The sequence below is a fragment of the Acinonyx jubatus genome, chromosome A3 (genome assembly GCF_027475565.1).
Source record: "Acinonyx jubatus isolate Ajub_Pintada_27869175 chromosome A3, VMU_Ajub_asm_v1.0, whole genome shotgun sequence".
Taxonomy (NCBI): domain Eukaryota; kingdom Metazoa; phylum Chordata; class Mammalia; order Carnivora; family Felidae; genus Acinonyx; species Acinonyx jubatus.
In genome coordinates, this window is record NC_069388.1 from 114749717 (window position 1) to 114772815 (window position 23099).

At 42.8% G+C, this 23099-nt stretch overlaps 2 protein-coding genes across 8 annotated transcripts in view; one reads left to right on the forward strand and one right to left on the reverse strand.

The window, feature by feature from the left end:
• The window catches only part of ALK (ALK receptor tyrosine kinase), a 671492-nt gene extending 660089 nt beyond the window's left edge, over nt 1-11403 (forward strand). Inside the window, exons 27-29 of one of the 2 annotated variants that reach the window (XM_027033475.2) lie at nt 4459-4593; nt 5294-5384; nt 8370-11403. In XM_027033475.2, coding sequence (XP_026889276.1) covers nt 4459-4593; nt 5294-5384; nt 8370-9053 — 910 coding nt within the window. In that variant the 3' untranslated portion in view covers nt 9054-11403. The remainder of the gene's footprint in view (nt 1-4458; nt 4594-5293; nt 5385-8369) is intronic. The other variant, XM_027033477.2, reaches the window with a different exon arrangement.
• A 6189-nt stretch (nt 11404-17592) lies between these two features.
• CLIP4 (CAP-Gly domain containing linker protein family member 4) overlaps nt 17593-23099 on the reverse strand; it is an 80830-nt gene continuing 75323 nt past the window's right edge. For all 6 annotated transcript variants that reach the window (XM_053201062.1, XM_015064197.3, XM_053201063.1 and 3 more), the window contains one exon: nt 17593-19757. In XM_053201062.1, coding sequence (XP_053057037.1) covers nt 19436-19757 — 322 coding nt within the window. In that variant the 3' untranslated portion in view covers nt 17593-19435. The remainder of the gene's footprint in view (nt 19758-23099) is intronic.

Genomic DNA, 23099 nt, shown 5'->3' on the forward strand with positions numbered 1-23099 from the left:
TATCATTATGCATAATTTTACAATACAAAAGCCAAGTCTGTAATACAGATTTGTTATTATGCTTTCACACATTGCAGAAACTCTGCAAACATAGATGGGAATGTTACATTCCAACTTCAGTGAGGGAAGGGGAGGGAGGGGAGGAGGAGAGGAGGGAGGTTGGGACTTAACTGTATTTTTTTTTCTTCAAAAAAAGAAAAGGAGACTGGACACAAGACAAAAGTTTAACACCTAGGTACAAAATTATCTATTATATTACCTTTCCTTTTTAAAGCTTACATTATTTCCTAATTAAAATGCTTAAAGACACAGATAAATTGCATAACCTCGGATATTGATGAGTGCCATGGAGACAAAAAAGCAGAGGATAAAGAGTGTGGGGTGGAGGGGCCCGAGGAGGGAGGCTGTTTGGTCCAGATGGTGGGGAAAGCTCCATGGAGGAGGTGACAGCCCAATGCCTGAATGGCAGAAAGATGGAAAGATCTGAGAGGAAGGCTTTCCAGGCTGCGGGGAAAGTCAAATGTAAAAGGCCAGTGGCAGAAGCAAGATGAGCTTGTTTGAGGCATGAAAACAAGTCTTCATGGCTGGAGCTGGTGAGCCTGAGGGCCAGTGACAGTTGAGAAAGAAGGGCAGGCAGGGGCCGGACGCGGAGTGCCCTAGGAACCAGGTTAGGGGACGTGGGTTCTATTCAGCGCACAATGGGATGCCCCTGAAAGGTTGGAAGCCAGAGCTTGACAGGATCTGTAAAAAAAAAAAAAAAAAAAAAAAAATCACTCCGGCTGCCAATGAAGTGATACTGGAGTGGGGCAGGTGAAGATGGGAAACCCTGCCCATTTCTCGGTAAGAGAACAGAGAGGCAGGCTTCGTGGTGGCAGGGCAGCCAGTAGCCGTGGTGGGATTCGAGCTGTGCCTTGAGGGTGGACAGGATTGCTGAAAGTCAGCGGTAGAGCGGGAGGTGTGGCAAGAGCGAGGTCGAGGGCACTTTCTGGGATGGCCACCACTGGAGAGAACAGAGGAGATGGGTTGGGTGGGAAAGAGCTTTTGGACAAGTCCAGTCTGCGATGCCTGTAAGACGGGCCAGTGGAGATGCTGAGTGGACTTCTGGTCTGTGAGTCTCGAGCTCCCAGGAGAACTGCAGGAGACAGTGGGATCAGCTGGCTGGATACCTAAATACAGTGCAGCAACCTTTTTGCTGTTGTTGAGGTACAGGTGACACATGATGTACAACATAGTGACTGGACGAGTGTATACATTAGGCTGTGCTCATCACAAATGTGGCTACCACCTGTCACCACACAGCGCTGTTACAATCCCACTGACTGTATTCCCTACGCTCTGCCTTTCATCCCCTTAACGTACCCATTCCAAAAGCCAGACGCACTTTTGGTTCCCATTTTTCCAAAACCTGTGCTCCAAGCTATGAATAAAGGAAAATACAATGTAACTTTAAAAGACTGATGAGCACAGCACGATTCACGGTTTTAAAACCTTGTCACCAGATCATCTTCACCGATTCAAATTCCTAAAACAATTTAATCAGCAGTTACTTAAGCTGTTTCTTTAATTTCAGGCAGAGCAAGTTTAGTACCAAGAGAAGGAAGAGTATCTTGTTTTGTTTCGTTTTTTAAATACTTGTTTTTATTTGGCTTTGAATGTTTTGGGGCAAAGCCGTGGGCTCTACTGCTCCTACTTAGGACAGGCTTATAGGTGATTAAAGAACCATTTGGCACACAAAACATAGAACCATTTGGCACATAAAATAAAAGATGACCAGTTAAAATTGGATTTCAGATGAACAGTGAGTAATTTTTTAGTATAAGTATATCCCAGGCAGTATTTGGGATATACTTATATTTTAAAAGCATCTCTTGTTTGTCTGGAAGAAACATGGTTCCTGTATGGCTATTTGCTAAATATGACAACTCTCCTTACCTAAAATTATCAAAGTTCTATGACCAACACTGCCTCTTGCTCCTTTGAACTCCAAACCAAGAAAATAAATATCTATTTGCTGTCTAATATGCTGCTTCTCTCAAAGGATACTACAATCTATTTCTCTAGCTACCTAGACAGGCAGAAAAAAGATAGCTGGAATTCATTATGCCTTACTACCAGGTTTTTTTGCATGATTTTGCCTATTTTGTTTTGCCTTGGGGGAAGACAAACTGAGAAGAATATATACACCAGGCAATTTGTAGTTAGCAGAATCGAGAGATCTAATAACGTATTCCAGTCTGTCTCAGATTAACTGTATAATAACCTCTGCTTTAGAATTCTCACCTGAAAAATATGGACAATATCTTTGCCCAATGCTCCTCACAAGAATCTTTGAAATTTCACCAAGATGATGTACTTTTTTTTTCCTTAGGAGATGGAGAAGCTATAGTTCTCTACAATTTTTGATAGAATATTTATTAACATCTGAAAACTACACCCAGATGCAAAAACAAGGATAGACCCTTTTTTTTCTTTTTGCCAAAAAGCTAAGTAAGAAATTAAAGGCTAAAATAAAAATTTTAGTCAAAATATGAAAGATGATGCTTCTGGAACATGATAGCATCATTTTAAAGTTTATTTAAAACGGGGGCACCTGTTAAGCGTCCAACTCTTGGTTTTGGCTCAGGTCATGATCTCACAGTTCGTGAGTTGGAGCCCCACATCAGGCTCTGTGCTGACAGCTCAGATCCTGCTTGGGATTTTCTCTCTCTCTCTTTCTTTCCCTGACTTGCACTCATGCGCTTTCTCTCTCTCTAAATGAATGTAAACATTTAAAAAATAAAACCAGGGACGCCTGGGTGGCTCAGTCAGTTGAGCATCCGGCTTCAGCTCAGGTCATGATCTCACGTTCCGTGAGTTCAAGCCCCACATTGGGCTCTATACTGACAGCTCAGAGTCTGGAGCCTGCTTCAGATTCTGTGTCTCCCTCGCTCTCTGCTCCTCCCCCACTCATGCTCTGTCTCTCTCTGTCTCAAAAATATTTAAAAAATTTTAATAAAACAAAAAAATAAAGGTCATTTAAAGCAGATTAACAAATGAAAATTCAACTACATTCCTTAAGGAAAAAACTGTCCTACCAGATATTGCAACATAAACACACAAAATGTAACAGAATGGCATCATGCAAGGAGCAGGCAAATAGATTAAGTGAATAGAGAGCTCAGAAACAGATGTGTTTTTACTCACAAGTCAATAGTCAGGGGGAAATTATTCTATGAATAGTATTAGAGGATTTGTTGTTTGCAAATGATTCAATGTAGACCCTTACCTCACACCACACACCAAACTAAGTTCTCAAATCAAGCTGGAGAAGAAGAACAAATACAACTTAGAAGAAAACAGCAAATACTCATCTAGTCTTTGGTGAAGGGAGGATTGTACACTCTATAAAACAGATGGAGGAAATCACAAAATTTTAAAAAATAGATTTGACTACCTAAAAATAAAAATCTTTGGGATGCTAAAAAGTGGAATTAGAAAGCAACTGATAGAATTATTTCAATTTTGGATAAAGGTTAGTATCTCTGATAAAGTAGGTCTACAAATAAAAAAGAAAATTAATAAATACCAAAACAATATGTAGACATAAATGGGCAAAAAAATACAAACAATTCATGGGCGGGGGGAGCGAATATACTTGAGAAAACAACCGTGTTCATTATCAAGTCAATAAATATAATCTAAAAGATTCTACCATTTTCTACCTTAAAATCAGCAATAATTCTCATTTTTGATAAGAATACTCAATGTTGGGGAGAATGTCTGATGCATTATTGCATAGTGCTGCTTGGTTATTGGGAATGACACATTTGGAAGAGTGGAAGTGGACAGTATGTGCCAAGAATTTTTTGGTGTTCATATTCTTTTGATCTAGCCATTCTACTAGAATTATCCTAGATTTTACTAGATTATCCTAATCCCAAATTTGAAGAATTTTTCCTAAGGAAATTGTTCTTTTAAACAATGCACAAAGATGTTCATCACAGTCTTTGAAATATTGTAAAAAATTTAAAACAATATGGAAATGATTAGGCAAATTATGGCACAACTACTCCAGGGAATGTTTTGGGACCATTTCAAATGTTTCTATTGGCATAGAAAATGTTTATCCTGTAATGGAAACTGCAAAAACAGTCAAGGTTCAAAATTGCTTATTAAATATAACTGCAATGATGTAAAAAAAAAAAAATCTAAGTACAGGAACTTGACTGGAACAAAAAAAAAGAACATGCTAACAATGGTTACCTTTTTATGGAGCATCGCATGTGGCTACTTTCTCATTCTTTTTGTTGTTGTTCTCCATATTAAGAATTCCCAATTTGGGAAAATGTGTAACAAAAGAGTCAAATTTTATATCTGTATGTGTATGTCTTTGTGTGTCCCTGTGTGTATGTCTATATATCTGCGTACGTGTGTGTGTGCGTGTGTGTGCCCATATCGTATCTTCTGTTCTGTACACAGGTCCTTTGGAGTGCTGCTGTGGGAAATATTTTCTCTTGGATACATGCCATACCCTAGCAAAAGCAACCAGGAAGTTCTGGAGTTCGTCACCAGCGGAGGACGGATGGACCCACCTAAGAACTGTCCTGGGCCCGTGTATGACTCTTTGGGGAACATTTCTACAAGTTGCTAAGGATGATTTTCCTTTTCAAAAAATACTGCAGCCACATATGCTTTTTTAAGATGAAGGGGCAGATGGCTGACCTCATTTAATATGCCCCAGGATAGGAGTGTGTCTGTGACTTGCGTGAGGAGGGTTAGTCCTCCAGCCCCTCGGAAGCAGTAATGTCATGACTTGAAAGTTATCTACTGTCTGACTGGAGGCTGTGGACTCACCAGGCTCCCCCACACCTCTTAGGAATCTGTGTCCCAGACTCCACCCCGGCTGCCCTATGCCATCTGTTTCAAGTCACCTTTAAAGATTTCCAATCCCTGCACTTTCTGCTGTCTTGTCGGGCATCCCTCACCTCCTTCCCACAAGCAAGGCAGATGGGAAATATAATTAGAATATTCTTCCCCAGAGGTGACTTTAGTTCAGAAATGGAATGAGAGGAGCCATATTTCATGTCAACTCCAGGACGTCTGTTAATGAGCTTTGGTGTTCTAATAGCCTTACACCTGGGCGCGATTCCTTGGCCCAGCGGCAGAGGGCGGCATATGCCAGCCACATGGGACATAGACGAGTTTTCACTCTCCAAGACAGTGCCACCTCTGGTCCCCCTGGGAAAGTGCTGGGGAAACTATTTTTCACCCTTGTTTCTCCCGGTTTTAATGAGTGTGCTTACTCTTCTTTTAGATACCGGATAATGACCCAGTGCTGGCAACATCAGCCTGAAGATAGGCCCAACTTTGCCATAATTTTGGAGAGGATTGAATACTGCACCCAGGTATAAACTCTTTTCCCTTTGACCAGCATTTATATGGAAAAGATGGCAAATACCAAAATGTGAAATGAAAGTTAAACCAGCCAGGAAATAGGGAGTTGCAATCACTAGAATGGTTGTTTATCTCTGCAGTAAAATGACGAGTGCCTCAGTTTGCCCGGTTTGGAAATAAATGCTAGTTACCGCCTCTTCCTTCACCAACACATGACGCAGTTTCAGACACTCAATAATATTAGGGAATCAGGTCTCACAGTGCTGACTAAAACCCTACTGGGTAACTAATGGTTTTGTAGACAAAACTGGAGCTTCAGAGACGTATGGGAAACACCTGCTCTCAAACAGTTTATGGTGTGGCTAGAGAAATGCTAATGTGAAACCACTGCCACTATATAATTGTTAAATCCTGTGCCCAATGACCTATAGCACAGGGATTCAAGGGAGGAACAAGGTGATTCGGAGAAATTTTAACATCATCAAAGGCGTTAGTACAGCATCTGTAATATGCAAATCGCTTTCCATGTATTCCATTGTATCCTCAGTCAGGTACACAAAATATCCCCACTTTCCAGATGAGGTGAGGTTTGGAGAGGTTTCTCCAAGCCACACAGCTTCCTAGCAGTACTGCTGGTCCTTATTTCCTTCAAAAAGGACTCTAAATTCTCCCTTTTCTACCCCATTCTAGCAGACTATGCCTCCTACCTCAGGAGAGGAGAAGCTAAGAATTCATTTCCCCCCCTGCCTGGACATCTACACCCAGTCTCACCCCCTTCCCCACGTGTCAGTGGAGGTGGAGCCCCTCCACCTGCATCATCAGCTGCATGGTGCCCCCCTGTCCCCCCCCCCCGGAGTCCCTCCGCCTGTACCACCAGCTGACCCTTCAGGGATGCTCCCTCCCTGTGGCAGTGTCGCCTCTCCACACATCTTTCCCTCTCTCGGCTCTCATTCTGCCAGGATATCTGACTCTCGAGAGTATTTCAGAAGTCAATGAGCCACGACCTCTCTAAATCACCTTAGTTGTGACAGGAGACACATACATGTTCAAGCCACATCCTTCATTCCCAGCACCAGAGTCTCACCCTTCCAGCATCTTCCGTTCAAAAGTGAAGGCACTGGGGCAACTGGGTGGCTCAGTCGGTTGGGCGACAGACTTCAGCTCAGGTCATGATCTCACGGTTCGTGAGTCCAAGCCCCACATCGGGCTCTGCGTTGACAACGCAGAGCCTGGAGCCTGGAATCTGCTTCGGATTCTGTCTCTGTCTCTCTGTGCCCCTCCCCCACTCTCACTCTGTCTCTCTCAAAAATAACATAAAAACATAAAAAAAAAAGTGAGGGCACTGGCATTTATCTAGATATCAAGTTATTTGGGGTTCTTTCAGAAAACTTGGTGTTCTGTGAATGGCATTTTAGGTTGTTATACTAATGGAATATACCCACTTGAATGTGTGTGTGTGTGTGTGTAGACACACACACACACACACACACACTTCGGAGTAATTTTTCTCCAAAGTATATAACCTCCCTCTTAAAAGCAGGTAATTCTGTACAAGTATATTTTGAATGACTCCCCCCATAGAGATTAATAATTAACAGGGAAAGAACTAAAGAATAAGAGAACCAGGATGTAGTTATTTTTATTCTCACACTCCTTGTTGACAAATCCTGGACCAATGTGCTCTTCTGCAAAACTGAAGCAATGGCTTTCCCAATTTGCATAAAATATTAAAGAATTAAATTCCCCCAAGTTTAAGCTTCCTTCCACAAATTTTCTTCCAATCTCTGGCAACTGCTTCTGCCTTTCTATATTACAATCCACTGCTATAAAAATGATCTAGCACAAAGTCGGGTTTGTAAGTGGTTTTCCTCACAGCACTGCCGCATTTCGTGGGTTTCACAAAGAGGCTGAGCGTATCCAGGCCAGATAAAGAACCACTGTGTAATCTGCACACACGAAGATGTAACAGGGGAAAAGTTATCATCAAGTGTAGCCCAGCCACATATGAAAATGGAAGGTAGCTAGGAAGAAAAGAGATCTTTTTTTTTTAATGTTTTTATTTTTAAGGAAGAGAGATAGTGAGTGGGGGAGGGGCAGAGAGGAAGACACAGAATCCAAAGCAAGCTCCAGGCTCTGAGCTGTCAGCACAGAGCCCGATGTGGGGCCCAAACTCATGGACAGCAAAATCATGACTTGAGCTGAAGTTGGACGCTTAACCGAGTGAGCTACCCAGGTGCCCCAAGAAGAGAGAAATCTTTTTTTTTTAATGTTTATTTTTGAGAGAGAGAGAAAGAACATGAGAGGGGGAAGGGCAGAGAGAGAGGGAGACACAGAATCCGAAGCAGGCTCCAGGCTCTGATCTGTCAGCACAGAGCCCAACATGGGGCCCGAACTCACAAACCACAAGACCATGACCCAAACCGAAGTGGGGTGCTTAACCGACTGAGCTATCCAGGTGCCCCAGCCGAGAAGAGAGAAATCTTGTAAGCCAGCACAGCATTTGTGTCTCCTCTCCTCCCTTCCCCTCCCTCTTGTCCTGCGTGCATACACGCGTGTGCGTACACATGTGCGCGCACACACACACGAAGTCAAACACACAGACTTTTGTAGTTGAAGGATTTTATTGGGAATACGCTGGAGTAATTTTTTAAACTGATTTATATATTTTTTAACCCGTGAATCTGCAAGATTTGCCCAAGGTGGTGGGCATAGCCTGCATAGCCTGTCCTGGTCGCCTCCCCTGCCCCGGGCAGTTGGCTGCTTCCCAGCACCTGACACTTCTATACTAGGGTTTCCTCTGCGAGCTCTTCAAGGATGAGGATGATTCCCGTTCACTTCCTATTCCCCGGTGCCTATGAACTAATATATTCCCAATAAACGCTGAATGGTTTCATCATCTGTGAAGTAAGTTTGGACGAGACCATCGCTAAGGGATCTTCCAGATCCAACAATTCTGCGATTCAGCATCTTAATCGGTTTGTTTCTCCCACCTGTAGGACCCAGACGTGATCAACACCGCTTTGCCCATAGAGTATGGCCCACTCGTGGAGGAGGAAGAAAAGGTGCCCATGAGGCCCCAAGACCCGGAGGGTATTCCTCCTCTCCTAGTCTCCCCTCCACAAGCTAAACGGGAGGAAGGGCAGGATCCAGCTGCCCCGCCCCCTCTGCCTTCCACTTCCTCCGGCAAAGCCTCCAAGAAACCCACGGCCGCGGAGCTCTCTGTTCGCGTCACCAGAGGGCCCGCCGTGGAAGGGGGACACGTTAACATGGCGTTCTCTCAGTCCAACCCGCCATCAGAGCTACACAAAGTCCAGGGATCCAGAAACAAACCCACCAGCCTATGGAACCCAACTTATGGCTCATGGTTTACAGAGAAACCCACCAAAAAGAACAATCCGGCAAAGAAGGAGCACCATGAGAGAGGAAACCTGGGACGTGAGGGAAGCTGTACCGTCCCACCGAACGTTGCAACTGGCAGACTTCCGGGCGCCTCTCTGCTCCTAGAACCATCCTCGCTGACTGCCAACATGAAGGAAGTGCCTCTGTTCAGGCTACGTCACTTCCCGTGTGGAAATGTCAACTATGGCTACCAGCAACAGGGCTTACCTTTAGAGGCCACCACTGCCCCTGGAACCAGTCATTACGAGGACACCATTCTGAAAAACCAGCCTGGGCCCTGAGCCCACTGGCACTCATTTATCTTCCTTGGGAACCCTGAGCCCGTGGAGGAGGGACAGGAAATGGCTCCCCCACAACCAGAGACCAAACGTCGCTTTTCATTTTGTGCCAACTTGTTTTGAAGTGCCACAGAAACAGCTGTATTTTCAAAATGCTTTAGGAAAAGGTTTCGAGCATGGGTTCATCTCATTCTTTCAAAAGAAGAAAAATATCATAAAGACAAGCGAGAAACACAAGGCCCCGACTTGGGGGCGTTTGATGTATGCTGCCTCCTGCTTCTCTCAAACTGTGTGTGCTCTGCCTCTGTGCAGTCAGAATTCGCTGCTTATGTGTCTCATAGTTGGAGTCATGGGTGGCTCCTTACCTTGCTGATGTGGACCGGGACCACTTGAAGAGGGGGGAGGGAACAGAAATAAAGGAGGTGCTTGTAATGGGCTGGCACGGGGAAAGACATTCATTCTTTACCGGGCAAGGAAAAATCAGAGACAACTAACTGAAATGTCCCTTTAGATGATGTCCGGATGCTTTCGATTGCGCTGATTCAACGATGATTGTAAAAACATGAATAGTTACGGTACCATAAAGAAAATGTGAATACACTCGTGCGAATGAAAAGCAGATATTCAGCGTACTTTGAATATGATACAAAACACCGTACGTACAGATCCAGAGATTCAAACATCCTGCTAATATACCTCATGCCTTAAGAAAACCCTCCTACTAAAAAGGGGAAAACTGAGTGTGAGGATTCCTACTGGATTGAAAACTCAAGATTTGCATTATCACTTACTTAATTTAAAACTTTCCACTAATTAAAATAAACTCTGATCATTTAAAAGCAAAAATCTTAAGCAGCAGTGATACATTGAAGCATAGAAACCCATCCCTTCACAGGCCTAGGTATCAATACCTCCCCAGCCAAAACCTTCCAACAGTTTCCATCATGAAAGTTACCACGCTGACGTGTCCACCTGCAGGTGACAGGCGGGTCACTGGAGTAACAGGCCGTCAGTGGTCCTGAGGAGGGGTGCAGTGTCCTTCCTTCCAGTGTTCACCTACGTTCATCCCCCTGCATCATGTGATCCCAGTGGACGAGGGGACACACATCTGCTCAAACATACATAGCATCGTTTGTCTAGCTACCAAATGCAGACCGAAACACAGAATTCTTCTTCTGGGGGGCAGAGAGGAGAGGGGCTACAGGGCAGTGGCGTGCAGAGACTGACACTGGCATGTTGTCGTGGGGGCTCTGAACTTGTTTTTCACACATTACGTTTATTTCCACGAAAACGAACTGGGGACCAGTTGAATTTGACACACACACACCTACGCAACAAGGCTTTACCAGTGAATTTTCACGTCGTTCTTTCTTTCTGCTGCTCCTCCAGCCCTTTGCTCAGCTTCTTTCCTGGTGGTAGCTGTGCCAAAGCATTGCTTCGGGAGGAGAGCATTTTCCATTCCTTGCTAGGCTCTGAGCATTCCCGAGCAAAAGGACTATATGTACATATCCACCTTTTCCCCCACCGCCCCACTTTCGCCTACATCACAAGTATCACTTTGGATGTGGGAAAGCCATTCTGTTCTAGGCCAATGCTGGACAAGTGTCCATTCTTTCTATGGCAGATGCCTTGCCCTAGTCAGTGGTTCTGCACATCTGATACCCTCAACAGCACTTTTTCTTTATCTTAACTGCCAAAAATAATCAGTACAGTTCTGGCTCATGCCAGGTACAAAAGTAAACAGTCCAATTATGTAAACATTAATCTAACTCATAAACCACCTAAAGGGGCCCAAGAGTGATACTTTGAGACGCAGTCTCCTAAAGGATAATGACAGGGGAGCTGACAAGAACTGAGAAGAACGATTTCATTTTAGATCTGTAACACCAGTAACCAGTTAAACAGGGAGCATGCTACATGGCTAAACAGCCAACTCTTTATTGTCATTAATGGTGGGGGGGAGGGGAGGGGGGCGGAAACTGTATCCCTGTCTCTTCTTAAAAACTATAAATCCATTACATTTTCAGGTTGTGCCTTACTACCACTGAGTTTGATTTGCTGATTCTAATTGTCTTCATTGGTATCAATTTTCATGTAAATGATAGTCAAGTCTTAAAAGCCTGTATACGTGGATAAGTAAATAAACACCTCCACACTGAGATATGACCTCAAGATGTTTCATTTAACTCACTGTAAGCCCTAGGTATCACCACAAAATTAATCCCAACTACTGTCCACTCAGTACTGCCCCGGCCATAAGGCCACGGCCATTCATACAGATGCCAGAGATGCTCTTGTTTATTCACTATGATAGAAGAGTCCGACCTAGAGCACGAACAGACACAATGACAGTTTAGAGAAGCCATGTTAGTTAAACCATAAGCTAGAATAACTTATTTATATTCCGTATCTGTAAGGAAGCTCACCACAAGTTCACAACCGTACCACTGGGAAACTGGCAATCTGTAAGAGAACGACCAGTTTAATATGTGGCACCTCAAAATCATAGCAAATCAAAAGAGCGGGAATAAACTTACTTTTTCTTAAAGAGTATGATCTACGTAGTAGTCAGGAGACTGGATTCTCTCCCACCAGTTAGGGTGCGGGTCCCGGCTCCCCTTGGGGTATCGGATCTGCCTGGACCTCAGCACCTCCGTGTGCAATGGGGAGAATGGTTTCCCTTCCTCACTGCCCCTCATGGAGATTACGAAGTGTATACAAGCACAAGCACTGGCTCAGATGCCTCCTCAATTCCCAAGTGATCTGGACTGGGTGTGGGGAGAATTTCCAAAGTCACAATGTGCCTCTATGTCCCTGCCCTTGTACCCACCCCTCTGGGCCTCCTGGTTCTCCTGTTTGTACCAGGTTTGGTTTCATCTGCCACTTGTTTAGTAACAGTAGCAAGAACCTGCTAGAACCCAGTCCTTTTCAGCTCAAAAGAATAAGAAGACTCTATCACACTTAAAACTTGGCTTAAATGTTAAAAATAAGCACCACAAAAAGGAAGATACTTCATCAGTTTGAGCAATTTTTTAAAAATTTTCTGGCTGCTTCATGTAATACTTGGCAAGCTCTAGAGCTATAAGAGATTGTAACTGCAAATTAACTTTACTTGACTTTACTAAGAAATTCGAGTGATCAGCCTACTTTAATAGATTCTCTCCAATAACAGCAAGATAACATTCACATGAGCTTTGTGGACCTAAAAACAAGATGCATATAAATTCAGACTACCCTTGATAACAGACTCCCCATGACAAGACTCATAAAACTGTATGAAGTGTGTTATCAATCTGTCTTTAGCTAATGACTCTTTAAATGGGTCCCCAAAGAACATACAATTTGACTTTGCTAAGTTCATCGCAGCAGATGGTTGCCCATGTTGTGCGAACATGCAAAACAAAACCCAGCATTCCCGTAATCCTCCATAGGATGCCCTAAAATAAAAGAGAATTATTGAGAACAAACAGTAAGGCTTCTATTAAGATTCTGTTTTCCTTTGGTATCCTGAGTAGGTGTATTTCACTTTTAATGCGCTACCCAAGCACAAAGCTATTTTTAGCTCTAACTTAATTTTGAAACATTGGAAAAGTTCAGTGTAAGAACAGACCATTACCTACAATGGGGGTGGGGGGCAGGAAGGAACACGAACTATGTCCACACAACCGAAGCAAGGACTTCCCCGCTCTTCAGTGTTCAGTAAACGTAAAACAAGTGTTACCCTTCAGGTAAAGATGCGCTACCGGGCTAACCTCAGAACGACCGCGAACACCAGAGTCTGTAGTGCTGGCCCAAAGTCCACTTCTCAGCTGCCTCTGTTGCCCACGCTCTAGCTATCTCCCTTACTCCATCTATCTACCAAGGCTACTGCCTCCTTGAAAGCAATTACAATTATTTGTCCTGCCATCACTCCAGTGCTCGCTCAGAGGCACATCAGCTGGTATTAGTTGAAAGACAATCGTATTGAACGAACTCCCACTAAGCTTCAGCAACTAGTGCATGTTGCTAGAGTCTAGAATGTTTACATTTTAATATCTGCCAATATAGGTGAATAGCAGATTGACAAAACTTCAGATGATTATAATATTTTGGCTGGTTTAGCTCTCAGCACCTCTTTGAGAGATGGCAGGCAGACTGGGCAGCAGCTAAGAGCCCCGGGTGCAGTTACCAACCCCTGTGACTCAAGCAAGTTAGGTGAACCCTCACTTTCTCACTTAACAATATGAGACTTCACCTCTGTGTGAGGCAAATCCCAACACCCGGCCCCAAACCCACAGGAAAGGAGTGGTGCGTGGGCACACGTGTGTGCCTTTCATTAACCTTGACACCTTGACCCCTAATGCATTGGGAGCCAAAGCCAATTAATTCAGTGTGTCATCCCAGTAAGCCAAATTACATTTAGTCTTTATACAGAAGCGGACCAGAAAGAAGTTTATAGTCTCAGTTCTGTTTATTCTTTCTATTCAAAGATCTCTTTAGCAAACCATAAAATTAGCGAAGAAAGTTAATCGGGTGGTTTCCTGAAAGAAAGCAGCAGGACTATGAGAATCACGTCCATTTAACAACCTTCAGGGGCGCCTGGGTGGCGCAGTCGGTTAAGCGTCCGACTTCAGCCAGGTCACGATCTCGCGGTTCGTGAGTTCGAGCCCCGCGTCGGGCTCTGGGCTGATGGCTCAGAGCCTGGAGCCTGTTTCCGATTCTGTGTCTCCCTCTCTCTCTGCCCCTCCCCCGTTCATGCTCTGTCTCTCTCTATCCCAAAAATAAATAAAAACGTTGAAAAAAAAAAAAAACAACCTTCACGCCTTCGGCACCATACCACTCACTTCCCTTAATGTCTGTTACAAGTGCAGACTTATTGGCAAAGTAAAATCATAAAACTTACCTTTGGAAGGTTCTCTTTTGCCACACCCGATATTTCACGATAGGTCTGATGCACTTCCTGTCCACTGCCAATTTGCACCTCCCGCTCTCCACTCCCAGAGCCACAGAACAAAGCCCAGAATAAGCCGCAAGTTTGGGACCAGGAGGTGTCTGTGGAGTCAGGCGGTCCTAAACAAGGATAACGGGAGTTCGCTCTCCCAATTACAGAGGATTGGACAGAATCCCTCTTCTCAGGTTTATAGACACACCTACTGTTCCTGGATAGCAAGTCTTTGAAACTTGTTGCAGATAATATGTCTTCATAGTGCGTCTAGAAATAGGGAATCTCCAAAGAGAGCCAGTTCAAATGTCCCACCAAAAGATGAAATTGTGAAGACTGCAGGCAAATTTTCTACATCTTAGTACCTCTACTCCTTGAGAGAAAAAAAAATTAACACTTTTGCATTATTTCAAATATTTGTACAGTATCTCACAGCTCTCAGAAGAAATAGAATAATGTTAAAGGCAGATTCTTTTTGCACGCATATGCACCAATAAGCAGCTGGTCAAGTTTCATGCAAGACAGGGGCCTAGTGCACAGTATCACACTGGACTCTCCCTGGTCACACACCGGGCAGTGTGAAGTGAGGCCTCCCGAAACTCCAGGCGATTTCTTTATTCCCTAAACTCCATTCCCTTCAAGAAAGGGGCAGGAGGATTTGAGAAAATCACAATCCTTCGAACTGATAATCTATTGGAATTCTTATTAGAAATTCACTTTCACTAGCAGGGTCAGTAAAGGGGGCTGGCGTTTTTCACTTTTCTCTGTTATCTGTAATGCAAAATTCACTTTCCCTGCCATCAATATGGGACTTTTTGTGGCTATTAGGATTCATTTTAAAATCCATCTTAGGATATTTTTTTCCAAAGATATTGGAGAGTAACACCTCTCCTTCATAACGAGAACTGTCAGGGGCAGCCAATGTCAGTAGCCCTGCGTACTGAGATTTAAGCTGAATCTCAGAAGTCATATTAAACAAGAATAAAAAGAATGCTTGAAGCTGTGTGTATCATTTTAACATGATTCATTTCTCTGCCAGTCTGGTTTGTTATGTGAAGAGTAATTAGTTCAGTCCTGAAGAAGGTAAGTCTAGTTCGAGGAAAGCCTGCCTCAGTTCTGTTGGGCTGGAGTTCAAAGAACTTAAGCTCTAGGAGATTGGCTCGGGCCAATGAGGACACAGCATCTGGGTACTGACACCCCCTACGCTCCAGAAATGAGTAAAATTCAAATCCAGTGCAGTCCAAGTAGATTTCTGAGACCATTTAACTTCACCTATCCAATTCAAACGACTCTGACAAAATAGCCAACCCTGAGACCAAACTCCTCCAGAGCTGTGCATGTGGGTCAATACCCTCAATATCTACAGAAGCAGCACACCGGTCTGTTCATTTAGGATTTTAAAGCTGAATTTAAGCCAGATTCGTGAGCACTTTTTAAATGACACTAGTGGTCTTTAGGAACATTTTAAGCTAGCGCCTAATTTTTTACTAACCTAATTCAGAACTTCCTGCCCCCCTCAGCACCACTGCGAGCACCCCACTGCCCTGTCTGAACCGTAGAGTATGTGATGAAAATGTTGAAGCTTGCTGCTGCTTCAGCATGAAGATTCCACCCACTTGAGACATTCCAAAGGAACAAGAGGAGAAAAGGTTCCCACACCTCTTGGTGTTCTCCTCGAGGGAGAGGCCGTAGGCAGAAAATCAGCTTCATTTCTACCAAGCACAATGAAAATACAGTCTCATGGGTAACATGTGCCCATCAACCCCAATTCTTTTCCCCTCCTGCGAAAAGGAGCATTAGCAAAAATTTTGGTAGAGGAAATTCTTTTTGCCTATGCAAAAGCATCGTGTTCTGCTTATCACAAAATCTTAACGTGTCCGATTTAACTCGTTCAGCCTACACACAAGCGTCATTAGGAAAGTCCGTCGAATGTTCAAGCGGCTTTATGTGTGACACTGGAAATAAGGGCCTATGTAGCAAGGGAGATTATTAATTACTAAAAATATATGTGATGATGTGAGTTTTGTATTAACTACTGTATTTGTATTATAAGTATAGTGGAAAAAAAAGGGCATGAAGAAAAATAAAAAAATTCCCCCCCTGGCTTGCAATGTGGTGATACCTATTATGTCTCTGAGTCAATCATTTAGATAAAAATTGTCAAGTGAGTAGTTACAATTATTAGATCTATTTCTCAATTAAGAAGGATTCTTAATACATTGGGTCTCTAGCCATAGGTCAGCGCGGCCTAAATGATACTATCACGTATTCTAAATGGTCCGAAACGAAACCCTGGAGTAAAAACGTTTGGCACCACAGACCAACGTCGGGCACACTCGGCATCACACCATACATGCTACTCCATCCTCTGACTTGCCATCCTATCAAACTAGAAATTCAAAGCCCCTCCCCGCCCCAGGGAAAACACACAGGCTGGTGCCTCAGGGGACCCTGTTGCTGTGCCCTCCCCTTCTCCTACCCAGCACCTGCCATCTTCCTATCTTCTGCAGGTCACTGTTGTGGGGGAAAGTTGGACTACCGTGACTCTAACCTTTCTTGTCCTCTTTCCTTCCTTCCCCAGCACAATTACCTGTTCCACGGCCGGGTCTCTCGAGGCCACCTGTCTGAAGTCAGCTAGATAACATCTCCACTTTGAACCGTCGATGGCCTTCATTGCCTCTGTTCATTCAACAAGCATTCACTGAGCATCCACTAGGCGCCAAGCATTACTCCAGGTGTCAGGGATAGAGCAATGAACCAGTCAAAATCCACCCCTCCATCTAGTCAGGGAAGAGAGAAATAATGCTAAGCAGAAAGTTGAGTATGACCAAGGATGGCAAATGCTGAGGAGAAAAATAAAACACAAGAGGGGCATATGCAGTTTTGGAGAGGAGGGCACAAGGCACTCAGAACAAGACTGCCACGTCTCCAAGTTCAGAGTCCGCAAACGTCTGCATCCGAACACTTTTAAGCACTTAAAAACTATTCCCACCAAATTACCCTAAAATGAAAAATAAAGTTTTTTAGAAGAATGTAGGTAATTATTTATATGTTTTTTAAATCTAAGTTCAAAATATTCTATCCTACCCTAAATAAACAAATGAAATCCCACCAGTACAAAAGAAAGTTAAGCAATTTTAGAAAACTGTAGAAACCCCTTTCTTCTTTTAAATGGCTCTCTGTCCTTCAAAACGATACAGCAGGAGGGTGGATAAAAACACAACTTTACTTGCTTAGTAGAAAGCATGATACTTTAAAAAAAAATTTTTTTTATTGTGTTTATTTTGAGAGAGAGAGACAGAGACAGAGTGTGAGCGGGAGAGGGGCGGAGAGAGAGGGAGACACAGAATGGAAGCAGGCTCCAGGCTGTGAGCTGTCTGCACAGGGCCCGACGCAGGCTAGAACCCACAAGCCATGAGATCATGACCTGAACGGAAGTCACATGCTCAAGTGCCTGAGCCACCCAGGTGCCCCAAAAGCATGATACTTTTGAAGACACTAGAAGGATGGGACAAATCCAAGTCACAGTGGTACGAAAACAAGCGAAGGATGAACCCGTGTGCTCTGAATCACCAAGAGAAGGGGCTGTGCGGGTCGGGTAAATGACAAGATAACATTCCAAAACCAAAACAGCTTCCCTTTTTATTAATGCTCAAGAAGTGAACTGTGAATGACAGTTAATCAGCAAAACACAAATGAAAACACCTAATCTGTATGTATAGTATATGTAAACATACACAGTATATGGATTTAATAATCCTAATCTAAATATGAGAACAACCGTTTCCCTGACCTTAGTGTTGGCATTACTGTTTCTAACTTAGGGTGTTTCATATTTAACAGGAAGAATTATGGACACGCAAGTTCAGAGTAGTCATGATTTTCATATTAAGGTATAAATAGAGTTTTAAAGAAATAAGCTGTATAATAAAATAAGTTTACTTCTGAATTGCAATACAGGCATTTTCTTTAATCAATAAAAATATTCCTTGATTATAAAGCAGCCATACTTTGCAAATGTATATCAGGAAAATAGCTCTGGCAATATTTGAAATACCACACTTTTAAAAAGGCAGCAAAGCAACAGAATTTAGCTTTTAAATAGTATATTGCAAAATAGTTCAACATATTATTTCTAAGCACAAAGCGAGTTCCATTCTAAAGAATACTTTTAATCTTATAAACTGTTCCAATATTTCTGTGTAGTTTAAAGTCTAAATATCTACAATAAAAGATAAGTCTTTATACACATAGGACATAAACGTCAATACATATCCACGACACAAACGTTTTCCATTATATCACTCTATTTTGAAGGCTAGTTTGTTAACATGTGCTCAAAAAGAAATACAAAAACCTGATACAGGGCTGTAGTTTTGTAATAGGCTGAATTCTGCAATGACTGAAAATATAAAAACAGCAGTGATAGCAAACACAAGTTTTATGAACAGAACCAAAAAACATCAAGAAATCATAAACATTTAAATGAATAACTATTATATGCTTCATAACACATCTTAATTTACTCTCTTCTCTTAAATATAATTTTTTCTAAATGTTTCTCATATCCCGGGAAAGAATAATGGCAAATTCTCCACAAAGATGAAAGTGCATTACGTTTTAAAAGTGCTTCGTGTGTTTTATTATAGACATGTCCAATAAGGAATTAGACAAGTATGTGCAAAAAATTCCAATTGCGACTTGAATTCATAGATCTAATGATGGGTTTTTTGTAGTTCATCCAGATGAGGCAGTTGCCAATACATAAGAAAAATCTGTGATTACACGCTTTGTATAGAGGAAAGGTAGGAAAGGAGACCCCCTGTTCATCAGCTGGTTAGAGACCCTGGGTGAGGAAAGAAGATCTCTGTATCTGGCAAAGGCTGGGAGGCCCACCACCTCCAGGGCTCTAGCAGATCTCTGGATGTGGCCTTCCTGGAAGGGCAAATCAGTTCAACAAAAAATAGGAAAACTACACTAATCACAGAGCTACTATTCTCTCATTGTCCTTCTTAGTACGGAAAGAAAATCTCCAAAAACACTTGACAGAGAAAGGCCAGGTGAATGTCAAATGTTAACCAAAGCCTGTGAAAACCCTCACAACTATGGCATATGGAAAATCCGGGATTATGTGCAAAAGCCAAAGAGTAAACACCGTCAGTCGGTTACCTAACGGCACCCATTTTTTCCTGAAGTCTCAGAATGTCCTTGGGTCTAAAGTTTCAAAAGCTTCTAAAAATGCTTATTTTGAACTTGTTTTAAATGAATCGTGATGCCCACGGCTCAGACAGCTTTTTAAAGGGGTCTCTCCGAATTGTTAGAATGGTTCCTAGGAAGATAGCTCTACTTCCAAATCTAGAACAATGGCTAGATAACTGAACCATTTGCTGTGGACTCTTTATCCTATGTACGTACGTGAGCTCATTTAATACTTCAGCAGTATTAGTATTTAGTATTTAATACTTCAACAGCTCTCATCCACAAGCTTTGACCCGTTTATTCCCCGATAGGTTACTCTGCTCGGCCTAACTAAGACTCCGTGGTTCGGCTTACAGGTGAAATAGCGCTTGTCTCCCACCGCTCCGTCATTCTTCCCCTTGGCGCTTCGAAGCTCCAGTCCCAGCCAGATCCCTGATGCAAAGTCCGTGGGGCCCACGTACCTAACGGTCCCCATCTCATTGGAGCTTGTGAGGAGGACCTGGGAGCCCTCGTGCAGCTTCACGCTCCCTTCCACGCCGCCCGTGGTGGGGGCCCCGCTCCAGCTGCGGCGCAGCGCGGGTTTCCATCTGCGCAAAGGGGAGAGCAGGGGAGAGCGTCAGTAGGCAAGCGGTGCGCGCACTCGGCCTCACGCTGTCAAGTTCCTTCCCGCCCCAGGGTCCCAATCCATTCACAAGCTGCTTTTATTCTAAGTAGCAATATGAGGATATACTTTTGTTCAACAGTTAAAATGGTTTTCTCTTGGCTATTTTAACACTACCCTAAACTGAATTGAAGATTTCACTAGGCGGGGCTCCTGGGTGGCTCAGTCGGTTAACATCCGACTTCGGCTCAGGTCATGATCTCACAGTTTGTGAGTTTGAGCCCCACATCAGGCTCTGCTCTGTGCTGACAGCTCAGAGCCTGGAGCCTGCTTCGGATTCTGTCTCCCTCTCTCTCTGCCCCTCCCTCGCTCGCTCTCTCAAAAATAAACATTAAAAAATATTTAATAAAAAAAGATTTCACTAGCAATTTCTAAATATACATACACACACATATATACTTTCTATAAAATAGCAACTAGAAAAAATACATTTATAACCTATTTAACTGCTATCAATTATCAAAGCCAAAAAAAAAAAAAGAACCTAACATTAGCACTGTAGTAAATTAAAATGACCTTTTATTCACTTTTTAAACATTTATTTACCTGAAAACAATGTTTAAAAACTGCTATTCTATAACTTTATAAAATAAATGTATATATATCTTCTATGAATGAACTCCGGTCACACCAAAGGGTTTACCACCCTCCCTGCCACTAACAGTAAGGAGGGTCTTAGCTTCCGGGAGGAAGACTCCTCTCCTTTTCTCCATAAAACATGATTTAAAATGTGCTGCCTCGCAGCACCCGCCCTTGAGCTGCCCTGATAACAAAACTACTGCACACCCACACAAGGAACTCAGCCAGGCCTCGAGCCAGTCCCGCCCCAGAGCTTCCTCTCTGTCACCGGGAAATAACTGACCTGAAACTCACTCACAGTGCAAATGCCACTAAGGTCTTGTTCCCTGTGACCTGAGGCCTCTCCAAACGGTTTTCCTGAAACCAGCACCAGCGGGGCCTTGCGTGCTCAGTCTGCTACCACCTCTCCTTCAAAGCAAACCCTTCTCCCGCCCCCACAGCAGAGACCACGCGGAACCCGCTACCAAAACTGCACAGTGCCTGACTATGAACAGAGGCCGGGTCCTACCTATTCTCCGTTGTATTTCACGGTCTATGGTTTCTAATATACTATCCACACAACGTCTCATTTCCTCCCATTAACCACCCTGTAAGAAAGGGAGGGCACTCAGATTTTACGGGTAAGAAAACTCAAGTCCAAAGACTTGTCCCAAGCCACACTTGCCACTATGTGATAGAATCCTAATTAGAAAACACAATGGAAAAAGTATTCTTTATCATGCCAACTGCACAAATAACAGTGATAAAATTAACAAAGAATACATAGTGCCTGTTAGGAAAAGTATAAACCTTTACTGAAGAACATACAAAAGATAAACGAAAGAGCTTTGTTCCTGGAGAGAAACACGTATGTGTTGATTCTCCCCAAATTCACCCCCAGAGGGACACTGCCTGCAACCACACACAGTCACTCCACAGTCCACACAAAAATGACGCTATCACTTCCTGAGCGCCCACTGCGTGCCAGACACTTCCCATTCGTGATCTCATCCAACCTCACCCAACCACTGACCTAGAGATGATCTCCCTTCGAATGGAGGAGATATCTGAGGCTCAAAAAAATCAAGCTATTTGCTTAATTAATGATGGTGAAGAGGAGAGATGGGGCTCACGTGCAAGTTGGTCCAGGCACCAAGGCCAGGCTCTTACAACCACAAATGGGTGCTGATAATTAAGACAAAATTGAAAACTAACACAGCAAAGATTTACAGAGCTGTCATGTTAAATTCTAAAGTTACAATAATATAAACAATGTGGCTCTGGCAGAAGAATGTACTTTTTATATGACACAGAAAAGAAACCTTAGAAAAACACACATAATTTTTTTTCTTATGTGATTAAAAAGGAAAACTTCACATCAGTGGGACAGGAGTGAACATTCAGCTAGGGGTGTTGTAAAAGTCATCTCGGGGAAAAAGAATATGATTCCTACTACTCACTGTATATTAAAATAAATTCCAAATAAATTAAAGAGTTAAATACATAAATTAGAAAATAGAGAACTACAAGAAAATAAAAATGGATATTTACCTGAACACACACAAACACGGGTGGTAAGGGGAGGAAACAAATAGATGTATATAAAGTTTGGCATCTACTATTAGTTAAATTTTGATTTTTTAAATTAATTTGTATGCCATAAAAATGTTTCCATATCACAGGACAGTCTTTAAGACCTTACAAAAGCCACACTAAGGAAATCTGTTAAAGAATGGGGGATTTATTAAGGAAAAAGCTTTCAAAGGGTATGTAGAGTATGATTTGTCCATTTTTGTTTAAAATTCAGATACATGCTTTAGAAAAAAAAATTGGGAAACTATACACCAAATGGGAGTAATAATCTCATCTAGGTGATAAAATTCTAGATGATCTTTCTTTATCTGCACTTAGCTTTTTATAATTTTTCAAATGTTGTACAGTCAACTTTCATAATCAAAAAGGTTTTAAAAGAAAGAAGGAATACATGAATTCAAGATCTAAACCAAAAATTCATGGTTTGGATAAAGACTAAACATTCTAAGAAGAATGATTTGATTCAACTTATGTCAAAGTTCTAAAAGCTCCGGGAAGTGCAAAACTTAGAATTACAGTACATTTCAGAGCTCTGTTTACTCATTCAAAAACATTAATTGACCACGTATGAAATGACAGGCCCGGGCTTGGGTTCTAGGATTTGTGAATAGTCAGTAAATAGTTATAAATACTGCAATAAAGACTGTGTATGGTGCAGAAGGAGCAGAAAAGAGAAAGAACTCTATCCTCCCTTAAGGGCCAGGGAAGATACTTGAGTGAGGAAGAGACACGTAGGCCTCACTTATGAGGAAGTCGCCATGAGAACGAAGTCAGGAGAAACAGGAGCTGTGCCTGCTGGCAGGACTTTAGATGCTGTGCCAGTGAACGTGGACTTCATTCTGGGTTTGAGAACTGAGAAGCTTCAAGGGGCGGGCAGAAAATGCAAACAGATGATATGGAAATAATGGAACACGCAGCAAACTGGATTATGGGAGTTCTGCCTAAAGACATTCACGTGTGAGCTGACCGCATAAACCGTGTCAATAGGCTGGATTCCACAGACAGGACGTGCTGTGATAACACAGAGAGGGGCTGAAAGAAGCTGGCAAGGACAGGAATGAGTGACAGAAGAGAGACAGATGCAGGCTGGACGCGTCATGACTACCAGGTCACTGTG